The sequence below is a fragment of the Lygodium microphyllum genome, chromosome 12 (assembly GCF_053477565.2).
Source record: "Lygodium microphyllum isolate KBCC chromosome 12, Lygodium_microphyllum_v1.1.10, whole genome shotgun sequence".
In the NCBI taxonomy this organism is placed as follows: Eukaryota; Viridiplantae; Streptophyta; class Polypodiopsida; order Schizaeales; family Lygodiaceae; genus Lygodium; species Lygodium microphyllum.
The window spans coordinates 141,352,153-141,367,601 of record NC_141146.1 but is presented as its reverse complement, the minus strand read 5'-3'; the positions used below and the strand labels follow the sequence as shown (position 1 = coordinate 141,367,601).

The 15,449-nt window shown below is 42.4% G+C and overlaps 2 protein-coding genes across 4 annotated transcripts in view; both read right to left on the bottom strand.

The window, feature by feature from the left end:
• The window catches only part of APG5 (autophagy protein Apg5 family), a 73,168-nt gene that overhangs the window by 42,094 nt on the left and 15,625 nt on the right, over nt 1-15,449 (bottom strand). For 2 of the 3 annotated variants that reach the window (XM_087690183.1, XM_087690181.1), the window contains exon 2: nt 14,218-14,342. In XM_087690183.1, coding sequence (XP_087546309.1) covers nt 14,218-14,342 — 125 coding nt within the window. The remainder of the gene's footprint in view (nt 1-14,217; nt 14,343-15,449) is intronic. The other variant, XM_087690182.1, reaches the window with a different exon arrangement.
• LOC148028363 (uncharacterized) lies at nt 7,702-9,456 on the bottom strand. The gene has a single exon (XM_087689041.1). The coding sequence runs from the start codon at nt 8,634-8,636 to the stop codon at nt 7,740-7,742; it is 897 nt and encodes a 298-aa protein (XP_087545167.1). The 5' UTR covers nt 8,637-9,456; the 3' UTR covers nt 7,702-7,739.

The following is a 15,449-nucleotide window of genomic DNA, read 5'->3' as shown; positions in this document are numbered from 1 at the left end:
CTGGCTCAAAAATAACCGGCTGATCATCACTTTCAGCTTGTGGTACAGCACCATGACTCATTTTCTGAAGTAATAGGTGGCTGCAAACTCTAAAATTTGACCTTTTTAATATCTTCATTAGAGGCTAAAGTACATTTCAGCAATTCTACCTCATTAAACACAACATTATGATTGCGAATAATTTTCACTGCACATAATACATCAGCCTCTGTATCCAAAAGCTCCTCTATCACCACACTAGAGGCCACATTGGCCTTTTCCTTGCCTTTGGCTGCCTCAAATGCATCTGTCTTATCCTCCTCCTTTTTATCTCCTACATTCTTCTTTCTCTCTTGTTCCTTCTTGTAATACCTGCAATCAGGTTTCTTGTGGCCCTTCCGACCACAATGATAGCAAGTAATGTCACTCTTTTCCTTTCCTTTGCTCTTGCTCCTGTTTCTCTGTCCTGCATTTGCATTTTTCTTGTTAGTCCTGCCTCTCACATTATAAGCTGAGTTTATGCCTTCTCCACTAGACATACATCTAATTTCGTCATTCAAGATTGAGCCCCTCACCCCATCATATGAGAGATTGGGATTATTGCTGAGAGAAACCACCCAAGTCTCCCAAGAGTCAAGCAGTGTCATGATCAAAAAGATTGCCCTCAACTTATCATCAAAATCCAAATTTGCATCCTTGATCTGGTTTTAAATGCCTGTAAATGCACTCAAGTGCTCAGCTGCTGCAAGCTTTGACTCATCCACTCGCATATTCACCAACTTGCACATTAAATGCACCTGATTAACAGCTGTGGTGATCTCATAGGTAGTTTTCAGCTTCTCCCATTTTGCATAACCTATATCTAAACCCTTAATGTCTGTCAAGATGTCATCAGTGACACCTATCTTAATGTAAGCCACAATCTTTTTATTGACTCTGGCCCAATCTGCATCAGACATTAGTGTGGGTTTATCTTCCTGCAAAGCATCCTCACAATCCTTTAGAAACAATATGCCCCACATATAGTCTTTCCAAAGGTCAAAGCCATGACCATCAAACCGTTTGATTTCCATCAAACTCTTGATGTCTGAGAATTGGAAGAAGTTGCAAGAGTAAATGCCCCTAAACTGCAAAAGCACAAGCTGAACCAGCAAGCACATTGTTGTTCTTCCTCAACCAGAAATAAATCTCTACTGTTTGTACATAAACCAGCCACCACACGGGCAAAAATGCAGAAATTTACTAAATTCTACACAAACGCCCAAAATTTCAGGTCCAAAAGTGCATAAATGTCAGCCAATCTGACCTAGTTGAGCAAAATTTTACCGATACATGAAAAACCCCAAATTTCTGGGATCCAATGTCAAGAAATTTTACTCAAAATAGCAAAATTTTGACAAATTTGGTAAAATTCCCAATTTAATTAAGGTCACCACACGCAACGTCTGCAAATTCTGACCTGAATGTCACTGCCAGGCATGGACGAGATAAAACCCGAGAAAAGCACCAAATCTCCGAGCTCGAATTTGCACAAATCTAAGATCTGTGCCTCCACTGCATGAACCCCGGTTAGAGGAAGGAATTTCAAAGGGATTTTAAAGAAAATAATGGTTTTTTATATATAGAAAAACGGAATGATGGATCCGTTGACCCATCAGGATTGGCGACGCCTGTTTTGCCGTGTGGCTCCCGTCAGTTGCCACGCCCATCAGCTACGCATTGCGTCAGCCCCGCGCTGGTCATGTTTGCCAGTCATCTGCCCCATCATGCGACTGCCCTATCGCCCAATTGCTCCGTGTTGTACCGTGTGGTCCCCTGCCGTCCCGCTGGACTTGCCGCCTGGACTATTCACTTGCCACATTGCCCGACACGCTGGTCGCCAGAAACTCCACCTGTCTGCTGGTCATCAACTCCGTCAGCTAATCCCGTCAGATCTCGGGAAGTGTACACTATGTGCTCTGATACCAATTGTTGGAGGTTAACTATGAATGTGCAGCAATTCGAGGAGTGAGAGTGACAAATAGAGAGAGTCTAAGAGGGAGAGTAAAAGTACGATTAGATTTTAGTGTACCAACAATGTGTTGGTACACAAAGAATAAAATGTATTTATACTTAGGACATATAAGGGTGCATTCACATATATAGCTAAATAATGTGTATGGAGGTCAAACGGGCCTTTATCCCAACATAGTTGGTTCTTATGGTCTTGGACCAAGAGGAGCAATTGAAAGGGACCAATGCTTCTAAAACTAAGGCCTTGGTTGGTCAGCCCGCTCAAAAGAAGGGGAAGGACCAAAATAAGGAGAAGGACAAATCCAAGAAGGAGAAAGAAAAGGAGTCTACTTGTCACATTTGTGGTAAAACAAGTCACTAGAAGAAGGATTGCCCCAACAAGGAGAAGAAGGAGAAATCTTCTAAGGATTCCAGAGCGGTGGTTGTTCCCTCATTAGCTGCTTTCCTCCACTTGGAGGTGGTTAAGGATTCGACCCTGATGACTTCTCATGCTGCGTTGACGGCCAGCTTAGACCCAAATTACGCCTCATAAGGAGTCATACCGACAACAGTGGAAGTAGGAGATCGATTAAGGATATGAACTGTAGTAGCCATAGCCTCAACCCATAGACATTGAGGTGTGTGACGGTGCTTCATCATGGTATGGGCCATCTCGATCACAGTGCGATTCTTCCACTCCAAGATGCCATTCTCTTGAGGGGTGTTTGTATTGGCAAACTCCTGGTGAATAGCATGATCTACACAAAAATGAGAAAGCTCATTAGAGATAAATTCTCCGTCCTTATCTGATCATAAGATCTTTAGCTTCCGGCCTGATCGGTCTTCCTCAAAGAGCAACCAATCCTTAAAGTTGGAGAAAGCCTCCAACTTCAGCTTCAAGAAATAAGCCCATGGCATCCTACTGTAATCATCCACAATTAGCATGAAATACATTTCAAGGTTTTTGGATATGATGCCTATGTTCCCATTCCGAAGACACGGCGTAACAAATTTGAAGCAGCTTCCAAAAGATAGGTGTTTGTGGACTATAGCTCGCAACCTCAAGGCTATTGATTGTATGATCCTGTCAAGCGGAATGTCTACACGAGCCATGATATTCGGTTCGTGGAAGTTCCAGCCTCAAAGAGAGGTAAGAAACACCCTATTCTTGGAGATCCTGGTGATAGTTGAGCGCCAACGACTATTTCCCTAGAGCATGTGCCTCTTGAGGATTCTTCTTCGAATGAGGAGCTTAGTTCTTAGCCACCAAATTCACCGATTGCTCCCCTGCTATCCATAGACCTTCCAGAAACTTCAACCGATAGTGAGCGACAAGGCGAGATCCGGCCTTCTCCTTGTCGGGATCGTGACACTCTTTGTGATGCAAGGATTGAAAGGGTCCCTAAGGAGTGGCAGCCGCAAGATGGCCCATAGCATTCTCAGAGGAACCAAGCACACCACACCGAGCTTGTTTACACTAATTACTGTTTGATGACTCGTGTCCTGCACGATCAGGAGCCCACCTCCGTGAAGGAGGCTTTACAGCATGATCATTGGCGGAAAGCAATGGAGCAGGACTTGGAGTCGATTAAGAGGAATGGCACTTCGTATCTTGTGTCGAAGACTCCTCATAAGAAGCTCATTGGCATCTAATGGATCTTCAAGACCAAATACCACAGTGATGGCACGTTGGACAAGCACAAGGCCCGCCTTGTTGCTAAAGGTTTTGCACAATGCCCGGGTGTTGATTTCCCTGATACTTTTGCCCCTATAGCTTGGATGACCACTATTCTTGAGGTTCTTACCTTGGCTAGCCATAGGAGATGGCCGGTCTATCAACTAGATGTGAAGTCTGCCTTCTTGAATGAGGAGTTAAAGGAGGAGATCAATGTTGAGTAGCCTCCAAGCTTCGCTTCTTCTGATGGTAAGGTGTACAAGTTGCGGAAGGCACTCTAGGCTCCTCATGCTTGGAATGAGAAGATTGGCTCGTTTCTCCAACAAAAATTGGGGTATTGGCGTTCCAAAGCCAACCCCCACCTGTATGTACACACCTCAAGTGGAGGTAGTGTGTTGTTTGTCCTTTATGTGGACCACTTGAGTGTGACAAGTGACCATACTCAAATGGTCAAGCAAACGAAGGTAGCACTTCATGAGAAGTTTGAGAGGATGGATATGGGACTTCTTCGCTTCTTTCTAGGTCACGAGATCTATCAGACTCCAAGGGAATCTTTATTTCCCAGCAACGGTATGTACAGGAGCTCTTGACTATGTGTGAGATGGAGGGATGAAAGTCTCTTACGACTCCTATGGATCCGAATTAGAAGGCTACAGCTCATTCCGATTCTCCTTTGATGGATGCTACCCGATATAGATAGTTGGTTGGCTCCTTGATCTAGCTTCTTAATACTCGTGTTGACTTATGTTATATTGTAGGTGTGCCGGTCGTGTTCATGAGTGAATCCAAGATGGTGCATTGGTAGGATGCTCAAAGGATTTTCCGGTTCCTACGTGAGACTCCTAATCTTGGGACCTATTATCCCGCTGGTACAGGTGCTACGAACTTGGTACTTACAAGATGAAGTGATTCCAATTGGGCTCGTGATATGGATCATCGGAGATCCATGACAGGTTATTGTTTACCTTGGGTGTTGTTGTTGTTTCATGGAGCAACAAGAAGTAATCCACGATTGCCCTATCTTCCAATGAGGTAGAGTATCGAACAGCATCTTCTACTCTATGAGATAGTGTGGCTTCGCAAGCTCCTAGAGGAGCTTGGCTGTCTGCTTACAGGTCCTATTGTTCTTTAGTGCAACAATGAGAGTTGCATTGCCTTGGCTAGGAATCCTATGTTTCATGCTCGGGCGAAGCATATTGAGATCCAATACCATTTCATTCAGGAGAAGATTCTAGATGAGACCATTTCCCTAGTCTATTGCAAGACAAAGGACAATCTTGCAGATTTGTTTACCAAGGCACTTCCTCAAGCTTTACTTCGACAGCACTCCAGACCCCTTAGCCTTCTGCCATGTCCAAGATTTGAGAGGGGGTGTTAGAGCTAGACAACTTGTCATTCCCCGGACAGGTAGCAGGATTCCCAGGCAGCAATTGGTGTAGGATCTCAGAGGGGGTGTTAGAGCTAGACAGCTCGTCATTCCCCGAACAGGTAGCAAGGTTCCCAAGTAGCGGTTGGTGCAGGAGTGCCATGTGACAGCTACCACATGTTAGGCAACAGCAGTTTGCAGGTCGGACATGCAATTACCTATTACTTAGCACAAAGCACTTAGTACCCTAGCACCTACTACCTAGTAGCAAAGTACCCTAGTAGCTAGTACCTAGTGCCCTGTATCTAGCACACACTCTCATAGTAGCCTTGTCTTACCCTCCACTCCCGTTTTACCTGCTGTTATAAGTCGAAGGCAACATGCAAAACAGGCTGCCCCGCTTCCCTTGTCGGTCTAGAGGGGTATGGGGTTCCCCTCTAAAAAGAACCAATCATTTGCTACGCCCAACATTTGAGGTGTCACACCATCCTCCCGCCCAGTTTCACTAAAGCTAAGGTGGACAAACACACCTAACATATGCATATGCACACACAAACATATACATATATATATATATATATATATATATATATATATATATATATATATATATATATATATATATATATGTATACACACACATATATATGTGTGTGTGTGTGTGTGTGTGTGTTTTTGTATGTATGCCCTCGTTTAAAATGGAATGTACTGTTAGCTTTACACGGGCGTAAGGTTCTGCACCTGTGTTCTGCGCCTGCGTTCTGGGATGGCTGACGGGTTAGAGAAGGCCTTGTTGTATGAGCTGCATAAGGTTCTGCAGACAAATAGGGATCACGGAAAAGGCTTGTTTCGCTGTAGGTATAATTGCCCAGGGAAGTTCTATCATGTCTCCAAGCTCAATGAGCATATGTTATCAGCACATGAAGGGAAGTATGTGTATCCAAAGATGAAGTCAGGTGATAAGGTCACTGAACAACTGCTCTCCCAGTGTGAGATTCACTACCGGGCATATTGTGAGAATGAGCATCCTGTGGCCACATCGAAGGACACAAAAGAAAACTCTGTGGCTCCGAATCGCCCTCGTAGATTTGGAGCCCCTAGTAACAAGAACAACACAAAGTTCTTTTTCGGAGGAAAAGAAAATTTTGTGGCCCCGTCAGCAAATTTGGGTGGTGAAAGGAACGGCCAGACAGCTGCAAAGCAATCGATATATGATTTTCCTGATCAATCGCCCTCTCATCAGGAACATGACGAACAAAAGGGTTTGGGAAGAGATGGCGGATAATTGGGAGGGGATGTATGAGAGGTGGGAGCTTTTAAGCAATACATGTGCTGGGATGATGGCAAAATGCATGGAAATGCAGGGTGTTTGCAACGAAAAGATGAGGCTTAACGAGAGTGCTAGTTTAAAGAGGATTGAGGCATTTGTAAATGACCTGTTTGAGAAACATTGTAAAAGAGTAAAGCTAGATAATGTGGACATTTCTGTTGATGCAGTCAAAGAGAATGCGGACATTTCTGTTGATGCACTCAAAGTGAATGCGGACATTTCTATTGATGCAGTCAAAAAGCATGCGGACATTTCTGATGATAGTGGTATAAATCTTGATGATCTTCCTTCTGGTGCCCACAAATTTAATGGGGGCACATCTTATCGGGGCAAATTTTTTGGTGATCATGTGGGCACATCTAATGGTCATGAAGATTTATGCGAAGAGGATCTTAGGGGAAAATTTGTTGATGTACCTCCAATGGAAAAGACTCAGTCTACTGTTACTGGTCATGAGGAGCATGTACCTGGTCAGTCTACTGTTAACAACAGGTGTGATGAGGAAGACAATGTGTATGGGGATGTCGCGAAATCAGAAGCTATTGCTGTGCTAGAAGAGATGGGTCGGTCTACTGCTGTGCAGCCAATGGAAATGACTCCACAGGGGTGCCTTAGGCTGCCTCTGCCTCCCATCAACATGCCACCTCCGCCAATGGAAAAGACTCAGTCTTACTGGTCAGGAGGAGCAGGTACCTGGTCATGAGGTACTTTGTCCTCCAATTGAAAAGACTCGGTCTACTGTTACTGGTCAGGAGGAGCAGGTACCTGGTCATGGGGTACTTTGTCCTCGAATTGAAAAGACTCCAGAGGATTGTACTGTTGTCGCATACTATGATAGTGTGTACTATGATAGTGTGTACTCTAGTATCATAGTGCCAAGTACCCAGTACTATGATACTATGTAGCAGGTGCTAGGGTACTAGGGTAATATCACACCATGTGCTAGGTACTAGGCACTAGGTACTAAAGACAAGGCTACTATAGGATACTATGATAGTGTGAACTAGGTACTAGGTACTTGATTCTAGGATACTATGAGGCTATGTATTAGGTACTACATATTTGGTACTAAATACTAGGGTACTCAGTACTAGATATTGGAAACTAAATGCTAGGGTACTCACTGCCAGCTATTGGGCTTTTTACACGGAGTCTTACTCCCAAGTAAGACTCCAAGTAAAAAGCCTTAAAACAGTTTACCCCTCTTTTTATAAAAAGGCAAACAAGAATTGTGAACAAGAATTGGGGATTCCATAGTAGATCCAAAATCTTATTCTTATCCAAGTATACATCAGGATACCCATGCCATCCTCCCGTGTGTGTGTGTGTGTGTGTGTGCGTGTAGCATGTCAAACAAGGCATCTAAAGGATCATTTGTTCCACGAATCATTCAAACACTAGAGACAACCATTGTTCTGTATCCAATCTTTGAGGTCAGCATATCTGCCTTCTGCAGCAAGCTTTTCAGCCATAGCCCACGATTTCAAACCCTGAATCTCTTCCTGCCAGAATTTGCGAATTTCTGCATAGCAATCACAGTTGATGCCAGTCAAAGTCCTCTGCAGCTCCGGAGTCAACCGTGAAAGCACATATAGACTTCGTACTAATGACACCAAATCATCAGAACTGTCAAAGATAAACTTATAAGAACCTTTCTCCAGGTAGCTAAGAACCCTGTCGGATGCGAAATTCGTAGTGCCTGCAAAACAGGCAAGTTCCTGTGAAGAAGCAGCATACCCCCAGTCTACAATGAAACACTGGTCCTCAGCAACCATAATGTTTTGTATCCGAACATCCCAATTTACTATACACTTGTCATGCGCAGCCTGTAATGTATCAACTAGGTTCCCCAGGCAATCCAGCAGAGTCTTCCTGGAGAAAAGCTTCAAATCAAATTTTTGACACACAGGTGTCATAAACACAGCGCTTGGCTGTGAATACTCAGTAAGAATCGAAGGAATTCCCTTGATACCATTCAAATCTGTAAGGTACTTGACATCTGAAGAAAGACTGTGTCCTTCCTTGGCTACTTTAACAGCACATTTGATATCTTTGTTGATGCACACAACAAAAACATTGCTTGTGGCACCTTCACCCAACCACTGACCAAGTGGAAAATGTCCCATGCTTGTCAAGAGTAACCTGTGAAAGATTCCAAGCTGATCAAGAGGACAGTGCATATATCCAGCCAAACTTTGTCTAACCGAGTCATTAGACAAAGTATGGATGCTATATTCTGTTTGCTGAGTGGAAGGGTACTCAATACTTTGCACCCAATACATTACCCTCCGCATAGGGATTTGTATCGGAGCACTGTCGTGTGTGTGCCAATGACTTGGATATTCCTAGTGCCTTGGCACCCACTATATTAAATTATGAGTGGGGGACAATATTTTTCACACATGAACTTGTCCTAACTTTTGCTAATGAGCACATCAGAGCCATTGGGGACACGATAGACCGTGGGTACACCTAAGATAGTGAGCACATCCAAGGCATTAGATACCAAACGAAATTGAACACACCAAATATGGTGGATAGATGGGGACTTTCAAGCCAATCCCTTGGATCCCAACAACTTCTATATGCCAAGTAGCTTAGATGTACCCACTATATAGGATGTATCTTGGATGTACCTAGTGTCTTGCGTGTGTCCCAATGGCTTGGATATTCCTAGTGTCTTGGAACCCACTATATTACATTATAAATGAGGGACAAGATTTGCCACACTCATCAACTTCCCCTAACTTTTTCCAATGTGCACATCCAAGCCATTGGAGACACGATAGACTATCGGTACACCTATGTTAGTGAGCACATCCAAGGCATTAAGTACCAAATGAGTGTGATCCTAGCCATTTAACACACTAATATAGTGGATAAATAAAATCAATTAGAAACTTGTAGGCCAATCTCTTGGATCCCAATGCATTGGATACGCCCAAATTCCTAGTGACTTGGATCCCACTATATTAAGTTATGAATGAAGGATCATATTTGTCACATTCATCAACATCTCCTAGATTTTTCCAATGTGCACATCCAAGCTGTTGGGGACACGATAGACAGTTGGTACATCAAGTTAATCACCACATCCATGGCATTGGGCACATCATTAACTTACCCTGACTTTTTCCAATAAGCACATCCAAGCCATTTGGGACAAAATAAACTATTGATATTTGGAAGCCAATCCCTTTGGATCCCAACGACTTGCATACACCCAGTAGCTTGGATGTACCCACTATCATCCATGTACCCACTATCATCGATGTGCCTAGTGTCGTGTGTGTGCCAATGGCTTGGATATTCCTAGTGCCTTGGCACCCACTATATTAAATTATGAATACGCCCACTAGCTTGGATGTACCCACTATCATCCATGTACCCACTATATTAAATTATGAATACGCCCAGTAGCTTGGATGTACCCACTATCATCCATGTACCCACTATCATCGATGTGCCTAGTGTTGTGTGTGTGCCAATGGCTTGGATATTCCTAGTGCCTTGGCACCCACTATATTTAATTATGAATGAGGGACCATATTCTACACACTCTTGAACTTGTCCTAACTTTTGCCAATGTGCACATCAGAGCCATTGGGGACACAATAGACCATGGGTACACCTAAGTTATTGAGCACATTCAAGGCATTAGATACCAAAACGAGTGCCATCCTAGCGATTGAACACACCAAATATGGTGGATAAATGGGCACTTTCAAGCCAATCCCTTGGATCCCAATGACTTGGATACGCCAAGTATAAAACCGTAATTGCTTTATCATTCCCTTTGCTATATTAGATATTAGCACTTAGTTCAAATTAGGCTAGAAATTTTGCCATAACTTGGGTAGCAATTTGATGAATAACCATTGATACTGTGTGCTGAGTACTAGATACTAGAAACTAGAGTACTATGATGCTTTGTGCAAGGTAATAGGTACCATAGTATTGTAGTATCTAGTATTGAGTCCATAGTATGCTAATATCTAAAAGGTAGTGTTTAGTACCTAGCACAAAATACCTTGGTCATAGTCCCTTTTAGATACTTAGTACCTAGTCTTTAGTACCTGCTATCTAACACATAATACCATAGTACACTATATCTAGTACCCAATAGCTAGCACTGAGTACCCTAGCATTTAGTTTCCAATATCTAGTATTGAGTACCCTAGTATTTAGTACCAAATATATAGTACCTAGTACATAGCCTCATAGTATCCTAGAATCAAGTACCTAGTACCTAGTTCACACTATCATAGTATCCTAGAGTCTACAATAGTATTATAGTACCCTAGTACCTAGCATATAGTATCATAGAAGACTAGTATATAATACCTACTACCTGAAACATAATATCCTAGTATCCTAGTATCATAGATGCTAGGGTACCATAGGATACTATGGTGCTATAGTTATGTACTAGCTACTATAATACTATGTGCAGGGTACTAGGATACTTAATACTATATACCCTAGCACATACTACCTAATATGTAGCACATGGTATCTGAGTATCTAGTATATTTACTAACTTAGTACCTATTACCTAACACATTATACCATAGTACACTAGTATGTAGTACCCAATACCTAGTACCAAGTACCCTAGCATGGAAAGCTCTGTGTTACTAGGCCATTACGAGCAAAAGTTATGCTTGAAAGTCATGCTCCGCTGGCCATCGTGGCATTGAAGCTACTGTCAAGGCGGTTGAGACATTTTTCTATTGGCCTACCTTGAGAAGAGATGTGGATGCCTTTGTCAGACAATGCATTGTTTGATAGTCAAGTTTGATAGACAAAAGTGCACCTGGATTGTTACAACCATTGCCCATACCTGACAAACCATGGGAAAGGATTGCCATGGATTTTATCTTTGATCTTCCTAGAACTGCGACAGGAAATGATGGAATTTGGACCATCATTTGCAGGTTTAGCAAGCAAGCTCATTTTATACCTGTCCGGAAGAAGATAAAACCAGATCAGATGGCAAAAGTTTTTATGCATAATATTTTTAAGTACCATGGTATGCCACAGTCTATTGTCAGCGATCGTGATCCTCACATGACAAGTTTGTTTTGGCAAGGAATCTTTGAAAATATGGGCACTACTTTGATTCGACTGTCTTAGATCTATTGAAGTGCTATGTGTCAGAGCACAAAGCAAAATGGGAGCAGTATTTGCCTCTGGTTGAGTATGCATATAACAATATAGTGCATTCTTCCACAGGAAAGGCACCCTTTGAGATAGTTGAAGGTGGTAAGGAAGTTATATTGTACTTATTTCCTTGCCAAATCCTTGTAGAGTCGATGGCCATGATTCCACTTGGGTGCCTCTTCACATTTGCTTCTATCCCTTTGCATAAAGGTTCTTTAAACCACTTGACATCCAATGCAAAGATGTGGAAGGTTCTATAGTCAATCTTTAAAATATTGTTAATTATACCACAGTAATCTTCCATTTCTCCATTATTACATGGTCCTCTCATACTTTCAAGGAATACATATTTACCTTTTCTTTTTTGCTACAATGTGCTATAGCCATCTAATGATACTATATAAAAAGAATATTATAAGTTAGAGGGTTGGTAAGAGAAGGTACCATATACATGTGGTAATCTATTGTGTGCAAAGTAATGTGTACCCTCTATAATATCCACATATTGGCACTATATGTAACCCGTTGACACCATACATTACCCCTACAAAAGTAACCCTCTAATCAAAAGGATATCTTGCATAGAAAAGGTACCCTACAGATGCTACATAAATGTAAATCCATTAGATGAAGGTACCCATCTTTAGTATACCTATATTATTTAGTATACCTTGGGATAATTGGTGGGTACCCTATATCATCTACTTGTTTTTTTTTACATGGGTACATATTTTTAGAGCAAGGATTGTCATGTATTGCCAATTTGCTGACCAATTGGCTGCATTCTAGGTCTTTTTGGCTGGCCTATTTATTGGCCCTAATTTCAGCCATCTTCTACAGTTGTGCTCCTAGATTTCTAGCTGCAGACTGTGGAGACTACCCTCGGGGCTGATAGAGACCAAGATCTTTGAGGTGGAGACATACACAAGCATTCTCTCTGCACCTATGTATATTTCTGCATCCTTATACAGCATTCTTCACTGCAGATTTTCTATGTTTCACTGTCTCTTTCTTTTTTTTCTTTTTTTCTTTTTTTCGTAAAAGGTAATTGTATTAATTACGAAATAAGTACAAGATTACATGATTACACGAGTACAAGAGACACGAGGGCCGTAGGCCAACGTGTGGGAAATCCCCGGACTAGGGTACTAAAAGGTTACACCAATCATGGGAAGGACCCAGAGGCAATTGCCAAATGCTAGGAATGCAAATCCTCCCGAGGGAGCAAGTCAGAGTGCCTGATGAGATCTAGCTGCCAATGCAAGCGCCCTTTAAGCCTTGCAATATGTCGCGGGACATTAGAAGCCGAATCAAAGAGAAAAGCATTTCGGGTGGTCCAAATGTGCCAGCATCCCCAGTATCTGAAAAAATGGAATAAGATCTTCATGTCTAACGGTGGCGGTGTGGGATACTTCGGGCGCACAAAAACCCAATCGAAAGGAGTCAATGAGGACCCCACCACCGCGTGCCAGATTTGCGACAAAAGTGACCAGATATTCTTGGCGAGCGGGCAAGAAAGAAAACGATGTCGGGCCGATTCCACCGAAGTGGTGCAGAAGAAGCAATTGCCATTCGAGATTCGACGCTTGGAAAGGGCCGAGGCAAGAGGAAGACCACCAATCATTACCCGCCACAGAAAGACCTTGCATTTGAACGGTGTCTTATTTTGCCATCCCTCCATCAGCGTTGCTTGCCACCATGACAGTGATTTCCGCAGGCCCCAAACTTTATTAACTTTCACACCCAGCCATTGGTGATCTTTAATGAGAAGATGATACACCTGATTAGTAGAGGCCTTTTCCAGACTCAACCGGCCTGCAAGGTCCCAGTCCTGCCAGGGGCGATCCATAGCCAGGGCAGGAAAGAGTTGCCTACCCTGAAGTTCCGAGGAAAGCTTCCCCCATAAATCACGGTATCCGCGCGGGATCCTGAAAAGTCTCCTAGCAGTCCGAAACGATGCAAAGACATTGCGAGAAGAAAGGGTAGCATCCGCAATCGAAGTCACACCCAAACGGGCCATGCGGTTAAATCTTGGTCTAAGCTGATGTTTATCTTCCCATGAAAGTAATCTGGACACTGCCAACAATTCCAGCTGAAAAGAATTAGTCTGCACGCGGTCCCCCACAGGATGCCAACGGGCCTTTTGGAGCATCACTTTCCAGGAGCCGACCAAGTGCAGTAACAAAGAGGTCACTGTCTCTTTCTCTCTCTCTCTCTCCTCTCTCTATTCACTCTTTCTCTTGGTCATTCGCTTCTGCATTGCTTCACTCTGACAATAGAGCCAAGCCTTCTACATCCCCATGAGATCATATAAGCTGGAACTTTTCACTTGTCAGCTAGAGCTCTCTTTACTTATAGCCCTTAGTCTACTTGTTCGGCTTATTACATTCTCATTTATTGTTCTTTTTTCAGACAGTTGTACCGCCACACAGATGATTGTAACTCATGGTTTCATAGGTCATTTTGGCCTTTTGCAAAAGTTAATGTATCATTTCATTTCTCTTTCTCTCCCACCCGCCAAAAAACAAGCCAAAAACATAACACCCAACGCATTTCTATGACCCCATATTAACCTTCTAGCCAAAGATATGTAAAACATGTAATGAAATTACAAAAGAAAAGGTCACTTACATTTTAGTGCAAACCTTTATATTTGAACCAGCCCAAGATTTATGAAACATGTGAGAAAAATGAAAAGAAAAGGCCACCTACCATTTTAGTGGCAAACCTTTATATTCGAACCAGCCAGTATCCTGTCCAATTGGCAAAGCACTTTGAAATTGTGGCTTAACAAGTGGTACAAGCAGTGGGAAATATCCATTACGAGGTGCAAGAATCTGCAGAGAGTGCTTGCATGAATATGCAACCAAATCATAACATTTAAACTTGCTTTTTTCATAGAAATCATAAGCTTGGAGTATAATAGATAGATCTTGATATTTTTATTGTTGCTTATATCAGCCAGCACTGCCCAAACTCTATCTCAAAATGTTTCCTATGACGAGAAAAAATCACTACAGATATGTGAACAATTATGCTGAACAACTGGATTGAAGTGCTCTAATATTATGGCACTCCATTTAACACTTGGATTAAGGTTGCTGTATATAGAAAAGTGAACACACCAGCCCACATATACTCACCAGAATCAGTTACAATTCACCTCAAGCACACACATCACTCAGTAACCAATACAAGACAATCCCATGGAAAGATACAAAATCTTCAGCCCATCTTGCATCACGATCAGCGACCCATGCACCCTATACTATGCATGACTATTCAGTGAAAACTAGAGTCTACAAGTTAAATCCAATTCCAAGAATCAACATTTCAAAAAACTTAGATCCCAAGCGTGCTGTATGAGCATGCAATTTACCCTGGAGAAATTTGTTTCAGGATTGCTTTAGTCGACAGATGAAATACTTAAACTTCCTCCCTCCCTCGCACAAACTTTCTCGCAGCAGAAGAGAAAGGATGTTCCCCAAATACCCAAGAAACAAATGCACAACAATTTGCATTAACAGGAACAAGGAACAGTAGCAATACCGAGCAGTAGGCAAAAGTAGAAAATTGTACAATTAACAGGGTACGCAATCTTTTCTATTCGATGAAGCAGGTTGGAACATTTTAGGGGACTACCATTCTGTCCCTGATCATCATTCTGCCACCCATGTGCAGTGAGTTGGAGTGGATAGCAGTCCCACACTCAAAAGATGCAAGTACTCCAATGATAGAATGAAAGTATAATAGGTATAAAGTAAGTTAGACCTAACTCAACTAGAGTTAAACTAGCTCTAAAAGTAGTGATACAACTTAGTTGTTTCCACACTACACACTAAAGCATTGGGTACTATTGGATATATATATATATATATGAGAGAGAGAGAAAGAGAGTGTGTGTGTGTGAGTTTGAACACAAGGCAATGACTCATGAGCTAGAG

What these genes read in the sequence shown, in the direction of transcription:
- LOC148028363 (XM_087689041.1), bottom strand. Translation starts at nt 8,636, where the DNA reads ATGCGGAGGGTAATGTATTGGGTGCAAAGTATTGAGTACCCTTCCACT.